Source organism: Narcine bancroftii, chromosome 2, assembly GCF_036971445.1.
Source record: "Narcine bancroftii isolate sNarBan1 chromosome 2, sNarBan1.hap1, whole genome shotgun sequence".
Classification (NCBI taxonomy): Eukaryota; Metazoa; Chordata; class Chondrichthyes; order Torpediniformes; family Narcinidae; genus Narcine; species Narcine bancroftii.
The window spans coordinates 138775762-138800565 of NC_091470.1; the positions used below are offsets into that span (position 1 = coordinate 138775762).

General features: G+C 41.9%; 1 protein-coding gene across 1 annotated transcript in view; it reads right to left on the reverse strand.

The window, feature by feature from the left end:
* Positions 1-23787, reverse strand: part of LOC138754221 (wnt inhibitory factor 1-like) — a 64160-nt gene extending 40373 nt beyond the window's left edge. Inside the window, exon 1 of the mRNA XM_069918144.1 lies at positions 23616-23787. Within this exon, the coding sequence (XP_069774245.1) occupies positions 23616-23647 (32 nt within the window). The 5' untranslated portion in view covers positions 23648-23787. The remainder of the gene's footprint in view (positions 1-23615) is intronic.
* Between the last annotated feature and the right edge of the window lie 1017 nt (positions 23788-24804).

The following is a 24804-nucleotide window of genomic DNA, read 5'->3' on the forward strand; positions in this document are numbered from 1 at the left end:
ATCCCGGTGTTACACAATGACACGCCCGTTGCCAACATACTGTACCCCGGTGTTATACTGGGACAGACCCGTCCCCACCGGGGTGGGGCGTGGCAAGATGATGTAGAGGGCAGACATGCGGTACTAATACTCCCCAGCCTATTTTTTTAAACACCTGTTTTTTAACTTTAATCTAAATATATAAACAATTTATTTCTGCTTCTAAGTACATTAGTTGTCTATTATGGCGGTTAATATTAAAAAATCTAAGGGTTCCACTACAGAAAAAAATACTTTTTAAAAGTGCTGAAGAACTGAGGCCTAACTGTCCAGCTGGAACCATGGAGCTGCAATTGGGAGCCTCCAACCCACAGAGAACACCAGCCTTCTCCCTGCAAGATGGCACCGGCTTGTTGAAGAAATCAACCAACGACCCGCGCATTCGCAAAGTCGGGCGTGCGGCCGATCCGATTGAACAAGGAATCCTTGGGTCCGCCCTGCCTTTGGGGGAGTCGGCGACGCACAGGAAGGCGCTGGAAACTGCCCCTGCACGGCCCCTCGCTCTGCCAGACATGCGCGGTGCTTCCAGGGTCCGACATCTGTTAGAACGCATGTGGGGTGCGGTGGGGACTGAGGTCCAGCGTCTTGACATGGTCGGGGTGCCGTCGTCAAGCGTCCAAACCTGCAGCCGCATGGGGAAAGTCTTGGCAATGTGGGAGCAAGAAGAGGACTTACCTTATACATCTAGTTCACAGAAACAACTGTAGGAGGAGCTTGAAGAAGGTGGGTCTCAAGGTGTGGCACTGGAACCTGGACTGAACTCTATTTTTACTGTGTGGGAAGGGATTGCTTGTTATATGGATCTATGTCTCATCAAATGACTCAAATGCAATCGACAATATCTGAAGATTTATCTATTCCTTAATTCAGTAGAAGTAGTACAGGAAAATTTTAAAAGATTTGAGACAGCTTTATCTGAATGTAAAGAGCAAGTTCAACGTAATAAAGAAAAAATTGAAAAAGTGGAAGATTCATTCGTGGATTGGGGAATTCAGAAGAGAGAATTATTTTTAAAAAATTGATTCGTTGGAAAATCAAAGCTGGAGAAATAATGTAAAAATTGTGGGCCTTCCAGAAGATATTGAAGGTGCGGATTCGATAAAAAAATTTAAGGATTGGATTCCTGAGATGTTAGGTAAAGAGTTCTTTCCGGGTGGTTTGGTACTGAAAAGGGCACATAGAGTGTTGAGGAGGAAACCATTACCGGGTCAACCATCACGAGCAGTGTTAATTCGGTGCTTGAATGATCAGGATAGAGAAATGATTTTACGGTTGGCGGGACAGAAGGCAAGACAAAGTCAAGTCCCAATGATGAGTCAGAATAATAGAGTTTTTTTAATGCTGATTTGAGTCAAGAAATTATCAGACGTCGACGTGAGTTTAATTCGGCCAAAGATGTGCTGCGGCAGAAAGGATATAAGTTTGCTTTTTGATACCCTGCAGTATTGAAGATTTTTTATGGCAATTATCAATCTCAATTTTTTGACAATGATCACGATGCATTGGTTTTCGCTAATTCATTACCAGATCTACGTGGTCAGGGAAGAATTTCACCCTCGTTACCTAAATGAAGGGCCAATGGATATGGAAAAGGACAGAATGGAAAGAATGGGAAAGATGGGAAGAAGGAAGCTTTGACACATAGTCATAGTGATGTTGAAGATTCGAATCAATCTCTGGGACTGGAGACCCAGGGCTGAATATTTTAATAATGTTGAATTTCATTATTATATATATTGTATTTCTGGCTGGGGGGAGGTGGATGGCACTGGTATCTATGACAGTCATCTGCCACTGGTGGGGTGTTCCACACCCAGTACTTTAGGGAATTACTACCTTTGGATGTTTTTTTTTTTAATGGGGAATTAATTGTATTCCTTTTTATATTAACTTTTTTATAACATTAGGGGAGGGACAGTAGATTTTGTTTATTAACAGGAGAGCATTTTTTATATATTACATGTTTATATTAATAGTTTATTAAATGTCTAGTTTGAAATTTGCAACTTTTATTGTTCAAGGATTAAATAATCCAATTAAGCAAAAGTGAGTTTTAGCTTATATTAAGAAAATGAAAATTGATATTGCTTTTTTACAAGAAACACATTTGACTGAAAAAGAACATTTGAAATTGAAAAGAGATTGGGTTGGTCATGTTTTTTTTTTCTTCATTTAACTCTAAGCCAAAAGGTGTAGCGATTTTAGTTCATAAGAATTTATCTTTTGAGTTACAGACTGTAGAGAGGAATGCTGGGAGGGTTTTAAAAGTGGATTGTAAAATTTTTAATGAATTTTGGACTTTACGATATCTATGCACCAAATGTGGATGATGAATGTTTTATTTCAACGTTTTTTTGTTAATAAGTCAAGCTAATGAAAATATTTTATTTGGGGGAGATTTTAATTGTGTTTTTGGGGATAAATCCTCAAAATATATTAGAAAATCAAAAATGGTGATACAAATAATGAAAGACTTAAATTTAGTAGATATTTGGAGAAGGATTAATCCTATTGAGAAAGATTTTTCTTTTTATTCTTCTAGGCATGATTCCTTTCTAGAATAATTTTTTTTAATGTCTGCACATTTACAGGGTAAGATATTGCAGGCAGATTATAAAAGTAGAGTAATATTTGATCATTCTTTATTATTTTTTCTTATGAAAGTTCGGAGGTGTTGCGACCATCAAACGATGGAGGTTTAATACAATGTTGTTGAAAAAACCTGAGTTTGTTGCTTTTGTTAAGAAACAGATTGATCTTTTCTTAACAGAAAATGTTAACTCTGTTAAAAGTAGATTTGTAGTATGAGATGTGTTAAAGGCTTATTTAAGAGGTCAAATAATTAGTTATGCTACTAAGGTTAAGAAAGGGTATATGGCTGAAAGTATTAAATTATAAAAGCAGATTGATGAATTGGAGAAGGAATTTCAGAAGGGAGTAACAGAAGACCAAAAGATAGCTTTGACTAGATTGAAATTGTGATATAATACGTTATAGACTTATGAATTTGAATGTTTACTTAACCAAACCAAGCAACGATATTATGAGTGGGGTGAGAAGGTGCATCAAGTACTTACATGGCAGTTAAAGAAGGAGCAAACCTCAAAGGTTATTAATGCTGTTAAAAAGGATTCGATAGTTACCTATAAACCTCAGGAAATCAATTAACAGTTTTATTAATTTTATAAAAAAATTATGTACTTCTGAGGGGGAAACAGGATAATGGATCTATTGATTCTTTTTTATCTACATTAAAGTTACCAGCATTAGATGAAGAGGATATTATGGATTTTGAAGCTGCATTCATAGATTTAGAAATTAAGACTGCTATGAAGGAAATGCCTAATGGTAAGTCACCAGGAGACGATGGGTTTTCGGTGAAAGATTTATCTTCGGTGTTTGGGGAGGTATTACAACAAGTGACTGAACGTTATGAGTTACCAGAATCTTGTTCTAGTGCTTCAATTACTGTAATTCCAAAGAAAGATAGAAATCCATTAAAAGTGTCTTCATATAGACCTATTTCTTTATTGAATGTGGACTATAAAATAATAGCTAAATTGTTAGCAAATTGGCTTGCTAAATATTTACTTAAATTGATACATGTAGATAAAAAAGGTTTTATTAAAATAGATATGTATCGGATAATATTCTTCGACTAAATAATTTGACTAAAGCATATCGACGGCAGCCCAACCATCCAATGGTGGTTGCACTTGATGCGGAAATAGATTTTGATAGAGTCAAATGGAATTTGTTATTTAAGGACTTGGAAAAGTTTAAATTTGGCCCTTTTTTATTGGCTGGGTTAAAGCTTTATATACAAACTCGACTGCTAGGGTGGTGACAAATGGACAAATTTTGCCGTTATTTAAATGAACACATTCTACTCAACAGGGTTGTCCATTGTCACCAGCCCTATTTGCATTGGTCATTGAACCATTAGCTCAATCAATATGGGAAAATGAGCAGATACAAGGGATGAGAGTTTTGGATGAAGAGTATAAGAATAATTTATTTGCAGATGATATTTTGATATACTTAACAAATCCGGAACAATCTTTGCTGCATTTATGGGAATGTTTATTGCAGTATGGATCATTATCTGGGTATAAAGTTAAATGGGATAAAAGTGAAATTTTACTGGTAGGTGAAGGAGATTATTCAGTTTATAAAAATGTTATTAATTTGAAATGGACAGGTAAAATTAAATATTTAGGAATAATTGTGAACACTGAGTATCAATCTTTATATAAATTAAATTATGTTCCATTGTTGAAAAAGATAAAAGCAGCCTTAATTAAGTGGAAAGACCTTCTGTTAACTTTAATTGGCCAGGTTAATTGTTTTAAAATGAATATTTTTCCACGTATTCAATATTTATTTCAACCAATACCATGTTTTCTTGCAAGGAACTTTTTTCAGGATTTAAATAAAGCTACTAGGGAATTTCTGTGGAATGGTAAATTACCAAGGGTAGCATTAAATACTCTTACTTGGAAGTATGCATTAGGTGGATTGCAATTACCTCATTTTCAGAATTATTATGAGGCAGCCCAACTTAAATTTATTAGTGGTTTGATGGATTTGGATCAATCTCCAAGTTGGGATAAACTTGAGATGGCATGTATTTCTGAAACTGCAGTATAACAATTTATATTTCAGTGGAACATAGATTTTTTACGGGAGTATAATGTGCTGATATTAAAACATTTATTAAAGTTATGGACAAAAAAGAAGACTATAGGATCAAAAGGTAAATTAACTATTTTAACGACATTATATAATAATCAACTTATTCCTTTTTCATTGTTTAATAGTCATTAAAGAATTGGGATTTTAAAGGGTATAAAAATATTGCAGGATTGTTTTGTAGAAGGTCAATTTCTTTCTTTTATTCAATTGAAAAAGCATATTGATATTGCTGAAGCTTCTTTATTTGTTTTGTTATCAACTTGGGTCACTGGTTAAAAAAATGTATGGTAGAGAGATGGTTTTACCTGTATCATTGGAGTTTGAGTCTTTGATTTCTTCTATACCTAAAAAGGGTTATATTTCTGTTATGTATCAAGTATTACAAGATAATATGGATAAGTCAAAATGGGAGAAATCTAAGTTTAAATGGGAAAATTATTTAACTTTTGTTTTTTCTGAAGATTACTGGATGGATATGTGTTATGTTAGTGTTATTAGATTGACAAATGTCCGATATGGAATGGTTAATTATAATTTTTTGCATCAGATATATTTAACTCCTGAGAAATTGAAAAAATATGGCCTTAGTAATTCAGATTCCTGTTTTAGATGTGGTATGTGTGTTGGAACTTTTTTACATGCTATTTGGTCATGTATGTATGTACAACCATTTTGAGAAGAAATAAAGTCAATTTTGGAAAAATTGTATAAGATTAAGTTACTATTAGTTTTTTTTTACTAGATTATCTGATTCATTTAAAGGGATTGGGGTTGGATATATTTAGCATTATCTGTAGCTTGAAAATATATAGCAAGTACATGGAAGTATAAGACAGTGATTAGTATAATGAAATGAAAGCTTGTATTCTTATGGATAAAATTACTTATGTTTTGCATGATCATTATTCTTTATCTGTTAATAAGTAGTCATTATATTTGGAATATATGCATTTAGAGGAACATTGATTTATTTTATTCCTTTTTTTAATTCTTTTTTTAACATATATTTCTTTGGCTCTCCTTAAAAGAGCTGGCTGAAGGAGTGGGAGGTGGGTTGTTTTTTTGTAATTTTTATTTTCATATATATATAAATTATGTTGTAAAGTGTACTTTGTATGTTTACCAATAATTTTTCAATAAATAAACTTTTTAAAAAAAAACCTTTCCCTATAACTCAGTCCCTGATGTCTGAGCAACATCCCAGTAAATCCTCAGAGGATAAATTCCCTAAACTGTTGAACATTTCCCTGTAACTTCATCCCTGACCTCCAGGCAAAAACCCAGTAAATATTCATGGGATAAATTCCCGAACATGTTGAAACTTTCCCTGCAACTATGATCCTAACATCCAGGCAACGTCACAGTAAATCTTCATGGGATAAAGTCCTGAACCTGTTGAACCATTCCCTGTAACTCCGTCCCTGATGTCCGGGCAATGTCCCAGTAAATCATTAGGGTATAAAGTCCAGAACTTGTTGAACCCTTGACTGCAACTCAGTCCCTGACGTCCAGGCAACATCCCAGTATATCTTCAGGTGATAAAGTACAAAACCTGTTGGACATATCCCTGTAATTCAGTCACTGACATCTGTGTAACATCCCAATAAATCTTCAGGGGAAAAATGTATTATGTCAACCTGGAAATTAGAAGATAGCTTGAGAATACAGCAATGATACATAAAAATGAATAAATGAATTCCATTGGAAAAAATAACATATAATTTAAAAAATAACATCACAGTATTCAAACAAATTTGGGAACCGTACATGGAACACAACAGAGAAGTCCTACCATGGACGACCACTGCCTAAAATGACAGAAGGAGAAGAAGACGAAATGAACTGACCCAGTATGTAAAAGTAGAAGACACAAATTTCTTGTTTATTTTTATTGTGTGATGACACTGTTTAATGGGTTTAATGTATCATATAGGTTGAACATTGAGTGGGTGGGGAGGGCGGGGTGAAGGAGGGAGGGAAGGGAGGAGGGAAAAAGGGAGAAAATGATACTGTGTATATTCAAGAGGGAAATATTTGTGTGTATTTTGGTTAGTATGGTTCATAGTGTGAAAAATAAAAAAAATTTAAAAAAAGGATGTCATCTACATGGACTTCAGTTGGGTCTTCGATATCGTTCCCTATGGATGGTATCTATGTGGAATTCAGTAGGGCCTTCCATAAGGTTCCATATGGATGGCTTCTACATGAACTTCAGTTCCGACATCCATAAGGCATGTCAATGGACTTCAGTAGGGCCCTGTAGAGCTCGTCAAAAGAATCAAAGACGTGATCCAAACCAAGGCTTTTATTAGCAAAAGACAGGAGCTCTTCACAGGTGGCCGACCAGTCCGGAATGATCCGACCTGGCTAGGGACACAACCCTTTAAGGCCCAGACAGTAGGTGTGGCTAAGCTCTCAGCCAATCGCTGTAAACACAGTCTAGATACTGTAACTATATACACTATATACATTAGTGATAGATCTGTACTATCACAGGCCCTTGATAATGTTCCCCACTGATGGCATCTGCTTGGACTTCAGTAGGGCCCACGATAAGGTTCCCTATGGATGCCATCTATGTGGACTTCAGTAGGGCCTTCGATAAGGTTCCGCATGGACGTTCTGTACGTGGACTTTAGTAGATCCTTCGATAAGGTTCTGCATGGAAGGCGTCTACATGGACTTCAATAGGGTCTGCAATAAGGTTTCACACAGACGCCGTCTATGTGTAACTCAGTAGTGCCTTCAATAAGATTCCATAAAGGTGGTAACCACGTGGACTTCAGTTGGGCCTTTGGTAAGGTTCCATGTGGATGTTCTCTACGTGTACTTCAGTTGGGCTTTCAATAAGGTTCTGCACGGACATTGACTACCTTGATTTAAGTAATACCTTAGATAAGGTTCCCCATGGATGGCGTCTATGTGGGCATAATTAGGGCTTTCAAGGTTTCCGCACTGATGGCGTCTACGTGGTCTTCAGTACAGCCTTTGATAAGTTTCCACACACACGGCATCTACGTGGACTTCAGTAGGGACTTCAATAATATTCCCCATGGACAGTCTCTAGATGGACATCAGTAGGGACTTTGATAATATTCCCCATGGACGGTCTCTAGATGGATTTCAGTGGGGCCCTCGATAAGCTTCCAAACTGATGGATTCCACGTGGATTTCAGTTGGGCCTTCTAAAAGGTTTCCCACAGATGGTCTCTACGTGGATATCAGTAGGGCCTTTAATAAGATTCCATAAGGATGACGTCTACGTGGACTTCAGTTGGGCCTTTGATAAGGTTCGGCATGGACGGCATCTACGTGGACTTCAGTAGGGCCCTCAATAATGTTCACCAGGGATGGAATCTACGTGGAATTCAGTAGGGCCTTTGTCAAGGTTCCACGTGGACATCGTCTATGTTGACTTCAGTAATAACTTAGATAAGGTTCCCCAGGGATGGGTCTATGTAGGCTTCATTAGGGACTTCAATAAGGTTCCGCATGGATGGCCTCTTCGTCGATATCAGTAAGGCCTTCAATAAGGTTTCGCATGGACGTTCTCTATGCGTGACTTCATTCGGGCCTTCGATAAGATTCCCCATGGATGGCTTAAATGTGGTCTTATGGAAGCCCTTGATAAGATTCCCCATGGACGGCGTCTACGTGGATTTAGTAGGGGCTTCAATTAGGTTTCCCACGGATGGTGTTTACGTGGACCAGTAGGGACTTCGATAAGGTTCCTCAGGGACGGTGACTATGTGGAAATCAGTAGGGCCTTCGATAAGGTTCTCCAGGGATGGCAACTATGTGGAAATCAGTAGGGTCTTCAATAAGATTCTGTAAGGACAGTGTCTACATGGACTTCAGTTGGGCCTTCGATAAGGTTCCGCACGGATGTACTCCACATCTCCTTCAGTTCAGCATTCAATAATATTCTGTATGGATGGCATCTACATTGATTCTAGTTGGGCCTTCGATAATGTTCCGCACGGACGTTCTCTTCGTGGACTTCAGTAGAACCTTCGATAAGGTTTGGCATGGATGGCTTCTAAGTGGACTACAGCAGGGCCTTCGATAATATTCCCCATGGACGTTCTATAGATGGACTTTAGGGCCTTCGATAAGGTTCAAAACTGGCGGCATCTACGTGGGCTTCAGTATGGTCTTTGATAAGGTTCCAAACTGAAGGAGTCCACGTAAACTTCAGTAGGGCATTCGAAAAGGTTCTATGTTGACATCGTCTACCTTGATTTCAGTAATACCTTAGATTGGGTTCGGAATGAACGGTGTCTATGTGGGCTTCATTAGGGCCTTCAATAATGTTCCGCACTGATGGGGTTTACATGGACCAGTACGGCCTTCGATAAGGTTCAAAACTGACAAGATCTACGTGGAATTCAGTAAAGCCTTTGATAAGATTCTGCATGGATGGCTTCTATGTGGATTCAGTAGGGCCTTCGATAAGGTTTCCCATGGACAACATCCACGTAGACTTCAGTAGGGCCTTCAATAAGATTCTGTAAGGATGCCATCTATGTGGAATACAGTTGGACCTTCGATAAGGTTCCACATGGAGGTTCTCTACGTGGACTTCAGTAGGGCCTTTGATATGGTTCTGCATGGATGGCATCTGTGTGGAAATCAGTAGTGCCCTCAATAAGATTCCCCATGGATGTCATCTACGTGGACTTCAGTAGAGCCTTCGATAATGTTCCTCATGGACGGCATCCATGTGGACTACAATAAGGGCTTTGATAATGTTCCACACAGATGGTGTCTACGTGGCCTTCAGTATGGTCTTTGATAAGATTCCACACGGATGGTGTCTATGTGGATTTAGAGGGCCTTCAATAAGGTTCCCAATGGATGGCGTCTTCGTGGACTTCAGTAGGACCTTCGATAAATTTCTGCACGGACGTTCTCTATGTGTGACTTCAGTAGGGCCTTCGTTAAAGTTGCCCATGGACTGCATATATGTGGTCTTCAGTATGGCCCTCGATAAGGTTCCGCAGGGATAACGTCTAAGTGGACTTTAGTCAGACCTTTGATAAGGTTCTGCATGGATGTTCTCTACGTGTAATTCACTTGGGCTTTTGATAAGGTTCTGCGTCAATGTCATCTACCTAGACTTCACTTATACCTTAGATAACATTCCCCATGGACAGAGTCTACGTGGACTTCAGTAGGGCCTTCGATAAGGTTCCGCACGAACGGCCTCTATGTGGAATTCAGTACGGCCTTTGAAAGTTTCCACACACACGGCATCTAAGTGGACTTCAGTAGGGCCTTCAATAAGGTTCAAAACTGACAACAACTACGTGGGCTTTTTTAGGGCCTTCAATAAAATTCCACACTGATGGGGTTTACGTGGACTTCAGTACGGCCTTCGATAAGATTCAAAACTGACAACATCTACGTGGAATTCAGTAGGGCCTTCGATAAGTTTTCCCGTGAACAACATCCACGTAGACTTCAGTAGGGCCTTCAATAAGATTCCGTAAGGACGCCATCTATGTGGAATACAGGAGGGCCTTCAATAAGGTTCCACATGGAGGTTCTCTATGTGGACTTCAGGAGGGCCTTTGATATGGTTCTGCATGGATGGCATCTGCGTGGACTTCAGTAGTGCCCTCGATAAGATTCCCCATGGATGTCATCTACATGGACTTCAGTAGGGCCTTCAAAAAGGTTCCGCACGGACGACGTCTACATGGACCTCAGCAGGGCTTTCAATAAGATTCCGTAAGGATGGTACCTATGTGGACTTCAGTTTGGTCTTCGATATGGTTCCCTATGGACGGTATCTATGTGGACTTCAGTAGGGCCTTCCATAAGGTTCCACATGGATGGCTTCTACATAGACTTCAGTACCGGCATACATAAGGTTCACCAAGGAAGGCATTTCCATGGACTTCAGTAGGGCCTTCGATAAGGTTCCGCATGGACGTTCTGTAAGTGGACGTCAGTAGGTCCTTCAATAAGGTTCTGCATGGACGGCGTCTACGTGGACTTTAATAGGGCCTTCGATAAGGTTTTTCACAAACAGCGTCTACATGGAACTCAGTGGTGCCTTCAAGAAGATTCCATAAAGGTGGTGTCCACGTGGACTTCAGTTGGGCCTTCGGTAAGGTTCCACATGGACGTTCTCTACGTGTACTTCAGTTGGACCTTCAATAAGATTCCATACTGATGGTGTGTCTGTGGACTTTAGTAGAGTCTTCGATAAGGTTCTGCTCAGACGTCGTCTACATTGACTTCAGTAATACCTTAGATAAGGTTCCCCACGGACGGTGTCTACGTGGGCTACATTAAGGCTTTCAATGTTACCGCATGGATGGTGTCTACGTGGTCTTCAGTAGGGCCTTTGATAAGGTTCCCTATGGACGGCATATACGTAGACTTCATTAGGACCTTAGATAAGGTTTCGCATGGACAGCATCCACGTAGACATCAGTAGGGCCTTCGATAAGATTCAACACTGACTGCATCTACATGGAGATCAAGTAGGAACTTCGATAATATTCCCCATGGACAGTCTCTAGATGGACTTCATTAGGGCCTTTGATAAGGTTCAAAACTTACGGCATCTACGTGGACTTCAGTGGGGCCCTCGATAAGCTTCCAAACTGATGGATTCTACATGGATTTCAGTTGGGCCTTCGATAGGTTTTCCCACAGATGGTCTCTACGTGGACATCAGTAAGGCCTTTAATAAGATTCCATAAGGATGGCATCTACGTGACTTCAGTAGGGCTTTCGAAAATATTCCCCAGGAACGGTCTCTAGATGGACATCAGTAGGGACCGATAATATTCCCCATGGATGGTCTCTAGATGGACTTCAGTAGGGCCTTCAGTAAGGTTCAAAACTTACAGCATCTACTTGGACTTCAGTGGGGCCCTCAATAAATTTCCAAACTGACAGATTCTACCTAGATTTCAGTAGGGCCTTCGAAAAGGATTCCCACGTATGGACTCAACGTGGACATCAGTAGGGCCTTTGATAAGGTTCCGCACGGATGGCATCTACGTTGACTTCAGTAGCGCCCTCGATAATGTTCCCCAGGGATAGCATCTACGTGGACTACAGTAGGGCCTTCAACAAGGTTCCGCGCGGACGTCGTCTACATTTACAACAGTAATAACTTAGATATGTTTCGCCAGGGACGGGTCTACGTAGGCTTCATTAGAGACTTCAATAAGGTTCTGCATGGATGGTGTCTATGTGGATTCAATAAGGCCTTTGAAAAGGTTCTCCATGGACGGCCTCTACATCGATTTCAGTACCGCCTTCAATAGGGTTTCACACGGATGTTCTCTACGTGTGACTTCATTCGAGCCTTCGAAAAGATTCCCCACAGAAGGCGCAAATGTGGTCTTATGGAGGGCCCTCAATAAGGTTCCCCACAGATGACGTCTACGTGGATTTAGTAGGGGCTTCAATTAGGTTTCCCACGGATGGTGTTTATGTGGACCAGTAGGGACTTCGATAAGGTTCCTCGGGGACGGCGACTATGTGGAAATCAGTAGGGCCTTCGATAATGTTCCCCATGGATGGCGACTATGTGGAAATCAGTAGGGTCTTCAATAAGATTCGCATGGACGTTCTCTACGTATGTCTTCAGTAGGGCCTTCGTTAAAGTTACCCACAGACGGCGTATATGTAGTCTTCAGTATGGCCCTCGATAAGGTTCCGCAGGGACGGCATCTACGTGGAATTCAGTCGGTCCATCGATAAGGTTCTGGATGGACATTCTCTACATAGTTCAGTTGAGCCTTCGATAAGGTTCTGCATGGATGTCATCTACCTTGACTTGAGTAATACCTTAGATAACGTTCCCCACAGATGGAATCTATGTGGGCTTCAGTAGGACCTTCGATATGGTTCCGCACGGACGGCATCCATGTGGAATTCAGTACGGCCTTTGAAAAGTTTCCACACACATGGCGTCTATTTGGACTTCAGTAGAGCATTCGATAAGGTTCTGCACAGATGTCTTCTACGTGGACTGCAGTAGGGCCTTCAATAATATTCCCCATGGATGGTCTATAGATGGATTTAAGTAGGGACTTCGATAAGGTTCAAAACTGGCAGCGTCTAACTGGGCTTCAGTATGGCCTTGATAAGGTTCCAAACTGATGGAGACCACTTGGATTTCAGTAGGGCCTTCGAAAAGGTTCCGAATGGACGACATCTACGTAGACATCAGTAGGGCCTTCAATAAGATTCCATAATGATGACATCTACGTTGACTTCAGTTGGTTCTTCAATATGGTTCCCTATGGAAGGTATCTATGTGGACTTCAGTAGGGCCTTCCATAAGGTTCCACATGGATGGCCTCTACGTGGACTTCAGAACTGACATACATAATGTTCACCAAGGAAGGCATCTCCATGGAATTCTGTAGGACCCTAGATAACGTTCCCCATTGACGGCATCTGCATGGACTTCAGTAGTGCCCTCGATAAGGTTCCCCATGGATGTCATCCATCTGGACTTCAGTAGGGCCTTCGATAATATTCCCCACGGATGGTCTCTAGATGGACTTCAGTAGGGCCTTCGATAAGGTTCAAAATTTACAGCATCTACTTGGACTTCAGTGGGGCCCTCGATAAGCTTCCAAACTGACGGATTCTACATAGATTTCAGTAGGGCCTTCAAAAAGGTTTCCCACGGATGGTCTCTACGTGGTTATCAGTTGAGACTTTAATAAGATTCCGTAAGAACGGCGTCTACGTGGACTTCAGTAGGGTCTTCGATAATGTTCCGCATGGACGTTCTCTTCGTGGACTTCAGTAGGACCTTTGATAAGGTTCCGCATGGACGGCATCTATGTTGACTTCAGTAGGGCCCTCAATAATGTTCCCCAGGGATAACATCTACGTGGACTTCAGTAGGGCCTCCGACGAGTTTCCGTGCAGACGTTGTCTACCTTGGCTTCAGTAATAACTTAGATAAGGATCCCCAGGGACGGGTCTACATAGGCTTTATTAGGGACCAATTAGGTTCCACATGGATGGCATCTATGTGGATTCAATAGGGCCTTCGATAAGGTTCCCCATGGACGGCCTCTCCGTCAGTAAGGCCTTCAATAAGGTTTTGCACGGATGTTCTCTATGTGTGACTTCATTCAGGCCTTCGATAAGATTCCCCACGGATGGCATAAATGTGGTCTTATGGAGGGCCCTCAATAAGGTTCCCCACAGATGTCATCTATGTGGATTTAGTAGGTGCTTCGATTAGGTTCCTCAGGGACAGCACCTATGTGGAAATCAGTAGGGTCTTCGGCCTTTGGAAGACTACACAAAAGAGTCTGGAAAAACAACCAACTGAAAAACCTCACAAAAATTCCTAAGATATACTACAAGAGAAAAGGTACTGGAGAAGACAATGGAAAAAGTAAGAGAGGGCAACAAGCCACTGGAGTACAAAGGGCAAAAAATCTTCATTTATCCAGATATAAGTTTTGAACTCCTAAAGAAGAGAAAGGAGTTCAATACAGCAAAGGCGATTTTATGGAAGAAAGGGTATAAATTTATACTAAAGCATCCAGCGGTATTGAAAATATTTATTCCAGGACAACAAAACAGACTATTCTCGGATCCAGAAGAAGCACGAAAATTTGCAGAACAATTACAAAATAGACTGAGGGATGAAGACGTGTAATGAGAGTAAAAATGACCACGATTTATATGTATGTGGGTAAAGAGGTATAAGAGTGTATATGTATAATGTGCAAACGTGAATGTATCCGTATTTAGAGGAAAATATAGATAGTATAGACAAGAATTAATAAGGGAAGGAAATGGAATAGAGGGAATAAGGAGGGAACTAAAAGAGTGACCTTTGTTACATATGAAAAGTGAAATCTTTTCTGGGCAGGCTGGGTGGGGAGGAGTTGCGGTCACTGCAAAATCAGCTGACGCTTGCGAGTGAATTCGCAAACCCAAATGGAGAGGGGAGATGTGGTTGTCCGACAAGGGATAAAGGACAACTCAGGAGGGGAAGGGGAGATTGGGGCTAAAGAAGTTTTAAATAGGAGAATAAGGAAAATGTTTGATGTTTTAGGAATGTTGTCTTATAAAGGGTTTAAAATAAGAAAACAGAAATGGAAAAGGAGGAAAGGTAATGATGGAAAAACAGAAAGGGAAGATAAGCAAAGTATAAAATGGCTACGTTGAACTATATGACTTTAAATATTAATGGAATACATAACCAAATTAAAAGGAAGAAACTGCTAAATTTACTGAAAAAAGAAAAAATTGATATAGCATTTGTGCAAGAAACACACTTAACTGAATTGGAGCACAAGAAATTAAAGAGAGATTGGGTAGGACATGTAACAGCAGCATCGTATAATTCAAAAGCAAGAGGAGTGGCTATATTAATTAGTAAAAATGTGCCATTTAAAATAGAAGAGGAAATAATAGATCCAGCAGGGAGATATGTAATGATAAAATGTCAGATATATTCGGAGTTTTGGAATCTACTCAATGTATATTCACCTAACGAAGAAGATCAAAAGTTTATGCAAGATATCTTTTTGAAGGTAGCGAATACGCAAGGGAACATATTAATAGGAGGGGATTTCAACCTGAATTTGGATTCAAATATGGATAAAACTGGGAAAAAAATTAACAGAAAGAACAAAGTAACCAAATTTATAATTAAATCAATGGAAGAAATGCAACTTTTGGATATATGGAGGAAACAACACCCAAAAGAAAAGGAATATTCATATTACTCGGCTAGACATAAAACATACTCAAGAATAGACCTATTTTTGTTATCAGCTTGTATGCAAGATAGAGTAAGAAAAACAGAATATAAAGCTAGAATACTATCGGACCATTCACCCTTAATATTGACAGTAAAGCTAGAGGACATCCCTCCAAGAATGTATAGATGGAGATTAAACCCCATGTTACTTAAAAGGCAAGATTTTAGAGAATTTATTGAAAAACAAATAAAAATGTATTTTGAAATAAATACGGAATCAGTGGAAGATAAGTTTATACTATGGGATGCAATGAAAGCATTCATTAGAGGACAAATAATAAGTTATGTAACCAAGATGAAGAAGGACTATAATCAGGAAACAGAGCAGTTGGAAAGGGAAATAGTAAATATAGAAAAAAAATTAGCAATGAAGGAAGATACAACTAAAAGAAGAGAATTGGCGGATAAAAAAATAAAATATGAAACACTACAAACATATAAGGTGGAAAAGAATATAATGAAGACAAAACAGAAATATTATGAACTGGGTGAAAGAACGCACAAAATCCTAGCATGGCAGCTTAAGACAGAACAAGCTAAGAAAATGGTATTGGCATCAAGGAAAAAAGACAAACAAATTACATATAATCCAAAAGAAATTAAGGAAAACTTTAGAGAATTCTATGAACAATTATACCGAACTGAAAACGAAGGGAAAGAAGGGAAAATAGATGAATTTCTGACTAAAATTGAACTACCAAAACTACAAATAGGGGAACAAAATAAATTAACAGAACCATTTGGAATAGTAGAAATACAAGAGATAATAAAAAAATTACCAAATAATAAGACACCAGGAGAGGATGGATTCCCAATAGAATTCTACAAAACATTTAAAGACTTATTAATTCCGCCCCTCCTGGATGTAATCAACCAGATTGATGAAACACAAAGCTTACCAGATTCATGTAAAACAGCAATAATTACAGTAATACTAAAGCAAGGGAAAGATCCACTCTCACCAGCATCATATAGACCAATATCTTTACTAAACACAGATTATAAGATAATAGCTAAACTGTTAGCAAACAGATTAGCAGAGCATGTACCGAAAATGGTAAATTTAGACCAAACTGGATTTATCAAAAAAAGACGCACAACAGACAATATTTGTAAATTTATTAACTTAATTCATGCAGTAGAAGGAAATAAAGCACCTACAGTAGCAGTTGCTTTAGACACAGAGAAGGCCTTTGACAAAGTAGAATGGAATTATTTGTTCAAAGTATTGCAAAAATTCAGTTTACCGGAGAAGTATATTAATTGGATTAAAGCATTATATAAGGGACCGTTAGCGAAAGTGACAATAAATGGACATGTATCAAAGCAATTTAACTTACGCAGGTCAAGGCGGCAGGGATGCCCACTATCACCTTTATTGTTTGCGTTAGCTATAGAACCACTAGCAGAATTGATAAGAATAGATAATAATATAAAAGGAATAAAAATAAAAGACAAGGAATATAAAATCAGTCTATTTGCGGATGATGTTATAGTGTACTTAACAGAACCAGAACTATCAATAAAAGAATTATATAAGAAATTGAAGGAATATGGAGAAGTGTCGGGTTACAAGATAAACATAAATAAAAGTGAAGCAATGCCTATGAATAATGCGGATTTCTCAAAATTTAAGAAGGAATCTCCATTTAGATGGCAAATGCAGGCAATAAGATACCTAGGTGTACAAATAAACAAAAGTCTCGGCCAACTATATAAACTCAATTATTATCCACTAATGAAAAAATTACAGGACGATTTAGAGCATTGGAAAGATTTACCACTAACACTAATAGGAAGGATAAACTGTATTAAAATGAACATTTTTCCAAGGATATTATACTTATTTCAGGCATTGCCAATACAACTGACAGAAAAATTCTTCAAGGAGTTAAAGAAAATAATAAGGAAATTTTTATGGAGAGGGGGGAAACCGAGGATAGCACTAGATAAATTAACAGAATGGTATAAACAAGGAGGCTTACAACTGCCAAACTTTAAAAAATTATTATAGAGGCGCACAATTAAGATACCTATCAGATTTTTATCAAACAAGGGAAAAACCAGACTGGACGAGATTAGAATTAGATAAAATAGGGGAAAAGATACCTGAACACATATTATATAAATGGGATGAAAAATTGGTACAACATAGAAGTTCTCCAGTATTACATCATCTCCTCAATATTTGGAAGAAGATTCATGTAGAAAGAAATAAAACAAATTATCAATTACCAAAACTAATATTGATGCAAAACAAGTTACTCCCTTTTACAATAGATAACCTTTCCTTTAGAGAATGGGAAAAAAAAAGAGATTAAAAGAATAGAAAATTGTTTTTCAGGAAATAGATTCTTATCCTTTGAACAAATGAGAGATAAGTACAATATAACTGGAGATACAGCGCTGGCATATTACCAATTGAGATCCTACTTGAAGGATAAATTAGGAAGCAGTTTGAGTTTGCCAGAGGGAAGTAACCTTGAATATGTGATTACAGATACAATGTTAATCAAAAGATTTATAACAAATATGTATATTAAACTGCAAGAAAAGGAGAATGAGGAAACAAATGGTAAAACTAAACAAAAATGGGAACAAGATTTAAATATAAAGATAAAAAAGGAAACATGGGAGAAATTATGTTCTGGAACGATGAGAAATACAATAAATATGAGGCTACGTATGATACAATATAACTGGATACACAGACTATACATTACACCTCAAAAGTTAAATAAATGGGACCCAACAGTATCTGATAGATGTTTTCGATGTAAAAAAGAAATGGGAACAACAATTCATGCAATCTGGACATGTGAGAAAGTAGAAAAATTTTGGGAAGATCTCAATCAGATATTAAATAAAATAACAGAAAACAATATACCAAAGAATCCAGAGATCTTTCTCCTAAGTAACATAAAAAGCAAAGAATTTGGAATTGATTTGGAGGATGCACAAAAAAGGTTTGTTAAGATAGCTCTAGCCGTAGCAAAAAAATGTATTATGTCAACCTGGAAATTGGAAGATAATCTGAAAATACAACAATGGTATATAGAAATGAATAAATGTATTCCATTAGAAAAAAATAACATATAGTTTAAGAAATAATATTGAAATATTCGAACAAATATGGGAGCCTTACATTAAATACAATAGCGAAAACCTACCGGGGACAATCATTACCTAAGTTGATGGAAGGAGAAGGAAAGAAAAGAATGGACTCAGTAGAATTTCTGGTGTATTTTTGTTGAGTGACAACATTGTCTGACTGGTTTAATGTATCCTAGATTGTATACCTTAAATGGATGGGAGGGGGGATGGGGGGTGGGTTGGGAGGAGGGAGGGGGGGGAGAAAATGTCACTCTATATGTGTGAAAAGGAAAAAGTGTGTATCATGGCTAATGTGATTTATGGTGTGAAAAATAAAAAATTTTTTAAAAAAAGATAAAGTTCAACATGGACAGCCTCTACATGGATTTCAGTTGGGCCTTCGAAAAGGTTCCACAAAGACGTCATCTACGTGGACTTCAGTAGGCCTTTCAATAAGATTTTGAGCAGACGGCATTTATGTGGACCTCAGTTGGGCCTTCGATAAGGTTCCACACGGATGGCATCTATGAGGACTTCAGTACGTCGTTTGATAAGGATGTCATCTACTTGGACTGCAGTAGGGCCTTATATAAGTTTCCCCATGGACAGCGTCTATATGGACCATTAAGGCCTTCGATAATGTTCCCTATGGATGTCGTCTACGTGGTCTTCATGAGGGTCTTCGATAAGGTTCCTCATGTGGCATCTACATGGAATTTAGTAGTGCCTTCGATAATGTTCCCTAAGGACATCGACTATGTGGATTTCAGTAGGACCTTCAATATGTTTGCTCCCAGACGTCATCTATGTGGACTTCATTTGGCTCTTCAATAATGCTTTCAGAGATGGCTGGAGAGATTTGGAAGTGTGGGCTGAAGGATGACGGATGGTGTTTGATGCCAATAGGTGTGAAGTGGTTGATTTCAGGAAGGAGCTGTCAAAATGGGATGTGCGTCGTATATGGTTGTGCTGCAGAGCGGGGAGGTCCAGGAATCATTCCCCAGGGGCAGAGTTTTGCTCGGACCGGGTCTGTCACCCGGCCGACCTTTATTGACCAAAGCCTGGAGTACGAGGGGTCGGGAGGTGGTGTGGAGACATTTCCAGCCCAATCCATGAGTACAGCATGCACTCCAGGCCGCCAAGTTGTAAGAAGGATCTTGACAAGGTGGAGGAAGAGAGAGGGCAGAGGAGATTCATCTGGGGTTCGGCTTTCAGATTACAATGGAAGGTTGAGTTGATTTGGGATGAGAGGAGACAGCTTGGTTCGACACAGTCCAGAAGTGCTTGAGATGGCCCGTGTAGCCGGGCTGCAGTGGTTCTATCCAGGCTGGAAAGGGTTAAAAATTCTCTCCCCATCAGAAGGACAAACATGACTTGTGTATCCAGCTGTAGGCTCCAGCGGGCAGGCAAACAGTGGTCAGGTTCAACGAACCTCTGCTGGCCAGCTGCCCGGATGATACTGGGATCAGTGTGTATTTGACCGCGGCTGAGGCCTTGACTCATTCTGCTGCAGAGAGGCGGGGAACAGGGCCTAAGAGAGCATAGACCAGGAAACAGGCCCTGTCAGCACATAAAATCTGAGTAAATCTGTTCAACCTCTCCCTATAACTCAGTTACTGACATCCGGGCCACATCCCAGTAAAACTTCAGGGGATAAAGTCCCGGACCTGTTGAACCTTTCCCTGTAACTCAGTCCCTAACATCCCAGTAAATCTTCAGGGGATAAAGTCCAGAACATGTAGACCCTTCCCTGGCCCCCCTACCTTCCAGGCACGAATCCCTTTCCTCCTCAATCATCTGCCCTTCTACCCCCAAATTGTGTCTACAAGCCTCTTCTCTCTGCCACCCTCCCTCACGTGGACCCCTTCCCCCCGCCCTACAAGTTTAAGGCCCCCTTAGTAGAGCCAGAAAATGCCCCTGCAGGATCCTGGTCCCTCTGGCATTCGGATGCACCCTGCCCATCCCACCTCTCCAGGTGATCCAAGAACTCAAACCCCTGCCTCAGTGCTCTACCCCTTTAGCCACGCATTCAACCTCCACCTGACTATCATGTGGCACGGGACATAATCCAGAGATCACCCCCTTTCTGGTCCTTCTCAGCTCCCCACCTACCCTCCCTATGTTCATTTTTCAGGACCACTTCCTTCTCATTCCCTACATTGTTGGAACAAACATGGACCACGGCCAATGATTCATTACCCTCCCCCTTTCAGGATGTTCTGAACACATGTAGTGATGTCCCAGATGGCAACACTGAGGCAGACCACCATCCGGTTTCCCCCATCATGTCTGCCAAAACCCCTATCCATTCTCCTGGGCATCGGATCCCCTATAACATTAACCCATCTATCCTTCTGGGCCTCAGAGGCTGACCCTGTGCCATTGTTGAGGGCCTCAGGCCCAGGAGCCCCTCTCTTGAACCTGACCCCTCCTTCCCCAAATCCCTGGTGGGACCGCCTGGCTGTAACTCCCATCAATAATAGCCTCACCCTCCCTGACCAAAGCAGGGTCATCGAGCTGCCCCTCCCATTCCCAAGCACACCCAGTGCAGATGCAGACGTCCAGGCCAGAAGACTCCAGGATCTTCCACATCAGACTCTGAGAGAACCAAATGGCTCTCACACACTTCCTGTCTCTCTCTCTCCCCCTCTCCTTACAAATAGAATGTATGATAGTCTTACGTTAATCCCGATACGCTCATCCTCAGTATCTACTCGCCGAAGCCACTCCTTATCCTAACCCACCTTTTATTGGCCCTTGACTAATTAAACACCTCACTTTCACCTCACCCCTCCTCTCAATACTGTCCATCCTCCGGTCATCGCCTCCTCCTCCGACCTGCCACCTGGGCCCCAGGGATCAGGCGGGCTTTGCTGAGGATTGCTACCCAGCAGACATTGTGAAGCCAATTCCTCGAGTTAACGTTCCTCAGGAGCGCAGTGGCCCAACCCGTGGCAATCTCCCTTGGTGCAGAAAAGCCCTTTGACAGGGGCGGAGTGGAGTTCTGCAGAGGTCTCATTTCGGGCTCCTTCCATTGGTTAGATTAAGGCTGCATGGCGAAGTCCCAATGCCAGACAAATGGGTCAGAGTCTCTGCCTTTCGTTAGATCAGCCAGACGGGGTTGTCCCCACTTGTCACCAGCTCTGTTTGCTTTGGTCATTGAACCTTTGGCAGGGTATTAAAGGAATTAAGTGAATTCTGAAGAAATAGATTAATTTCTTTGCTTATGATATAACCACGACAGTGTGGAAACAGACCATCTCAGCCCCTCTTGTCCACACCAATTTGAGATAAATCCATTCATCCCACCTACCTGTCCATAACCCTCCAACCCCCTCCTATCCATGCACTCATCTAACCTTCTCTTCCAGAAGGACGTTCCACTCTCTGAGTGAAGAAGCCCCCTCTCGTATTACTTCTAGAGTTTTGCCCCCTAACCTTGAACCTATGACCCCCTCATTCCAATCTCAGGAGGAAGAGCCTATTCACATCTACTCTATCCATCCCCCTCATAATTTTAAACATCTCTATCAAATCCCTCCTCAACTTCTACACTCCAATGTATGAAGACCCAGTCGACTCAATCTTTCTCCGTACTCTAGATACTGCAATCCAGGCCACATCTTCTCCACCCCCTCTCCACCTTAACGATATCTTTCCTAAAATTCAGGGACCAGAACCGCACATAGTCCTCCAAATTTGGCCTTACCAACGGTCTCAACATCACCTCCCAGCTCTTATACTCCATGTTATGATTTAAAAAGGCCAGTGGACCCAAAGCCATCTATTTACATGAGAATCCAATTTCAAGGAATGATGAGCCGTTCCTCCAAGATCCCTCTGTTCCTCAATGCCCTCCCTTCAACTGCACATGCTCTGATTTGATTATTCTTTCCAAAATGAAGCACCGCGCACTCATCCACATTAAACTCCATCTGTCATCTTCCAGCCCACTCTTCTGAACAAGTCCAAATCCTTCTTGCTGTCTTGATATATTTAACACACCCTTTGCAATCCTTGGGGATTTTGCATAAACGATTGGTGTCAAAATATAAAGTTAATTGGGAAAAAAGTGAAATTAGCCCAAGTAGACAGGTGCAAAGATTGAATGGTCTGATCAGATTAAGTGTTTGGGTATTATTATTGAGAGAAATTATATAATCATTTATTTGAACTGTATTATTTTCCTTTACTGTCCAGAATTAAGTAGAATCTGAATCTGCGGAAGTATTTACCCATAAATATTGATAGAATGGGTTAATTGCATTAAAATAAATATTTTCCCTCAAAATCAATATCTTTTTCAGTCTATTCCACGTGGGATCCCACAAAAATTCTTTAAAGTCCGTGCAGACCTTGACGGCCTGGAAAGTGCGTGGGCCCAGCTTGATGCGGAGCAGCACAAGCCGTTTCTGGTTGGTGTTGACCACCTCTACCTGGGTTAGGACGATCGCCCCAACCGCGCACCACCAAATCTCGAAGCATGCCTGGGCCTCCGGGTGTTGAGGGCTGATCTCCAGGCTTCCGATCATTAGGAATAAATGGTGGGCCCCCCTACGAATGCCTTTTCTCGTTTCCTCAGTAAATCTCCCTCCCGGCTTGATTCACACCTCCGGGACCAATGCTCCAACGTCAGGACAACATCCCAGTAAATCTTCAGGGGATAAAGTCCTAAACCTGTATCCCGTTGTAATCTGATAACCACAGCTGTCCACAACACCTCTCAGAACGAAGCCCCATTGCATCAGACACTCCCGGGGTGGGGACACAGAATGAAGCCCCGTCCTGTCACACACTCCCGGGGTGGGGTCACAGAGCGAAGCTCATCCCCATCACACACACCCGGGGTGAGGACACAGAGTGAAGCCCCGTCCCGTCATCCACTCCCGGGGTGGGGACACAGAGTGAAGCCCCTTCCCGTCACACACTCCCGGGGTGGGGAGACAGAGTGAAACTCCGTCCCTGTCACACACTCCCGGGATCGGAACACAGAGCGAAGCCCCGTCCCATCACTTACTCCTGGGGTGGAAACATAGAGTGAATCCCCATACTTGAGGCCAACTGAACTGTCCGATCAGCTTTAGACGGGATCCACCCTGAATGGTCCTGAATTGTAGCAGATTTAATTCCAACCCCTCCTGGTGCGATGACCCTTTCAGTCCCGGAGCGCGACACGGTAAATCCTGTCTCTCTCCCTCTCGCACCCCCCCCCCCGCCCCCACCGGGGTAAATCCCCTCCGCCCCGTCCCGGCCGTGACACTGTGGAGCTGGCAGGGAGCCGTCGTGATTTCCACATCTCCACCGGACGTCCTTATCTGTCCGAGCGATCGCAAGTCAGCGGGTAAACATGTTTGTCCAAGTGCAGAAATCTACGCCACGTCAGCGGCTCCGGGAGATTTAAGGACGGAGCCGTTCCCCCACGACCTCATGTCCACATGGGGACCACCAGCATCGACATGTTGCTGCCGGCGGCCGTACTGTGTCTCCTCATCAGAGCGGGGCAGGTTTTACCGTGAGTAGAGGGGGAGAGGAGAGGGGGGGGAGGGGGAGGGAGAGGGAGGGAGAGGGGGAGAGGAGGAGGGGAGGGGGGGAGAGGAGGAGGGAGGGGGGAGAGATTGACAGTGAGGGAGGAGGTGGGAGAGAGAGAGGAGAGAAGGAGAGAGATAGATAGAGAGAGGGAGGGAGGGAGAGAGAGGGAGGGTAGAGGGGATGAGAGAGAGAGAGTGGGAGGAAAGGAGAAAGAAGGCAGAGAGGGAGGGAGAGAGAGGGAGGGGTAGAGGGGGTGAGAGAGAGGGGAGAGATTGAGAGTGAGAGGGAGAGCGATGGAGCGAGGGGGAGAGCGACGGAGCGAGGGGGAGAGCGACGGAGCGAGGGGAGAGCGACGGAGCGAGGGGAGAGCGACGGAGCGAGGGGAGAGCGACGGAGCGAGGGGGAGAGCGACGGAGCGAGGGGAGAGCGACGGAGCGAGGGGAGAGCGACGGAGCGAGGGGAGAGCGACGGAGCGAGGGGAGAGCGACGGAGCGAGGGGAGAGCGACGGAGCGAGGGGAGAGCGACGGAGCGAGGGGAGAGCGACGGAGCGAGGGGAGAGCGACGGAGCGAGGGGAGAGCGACGGAGCGAGGGGAGAGCGACGGAGCGAGGGGAGAGCGACGGAGCGAGGGGAGAGCGACGGAGCGAGGGGAGAGCGACGGAGCGAGGGGAGAGCGA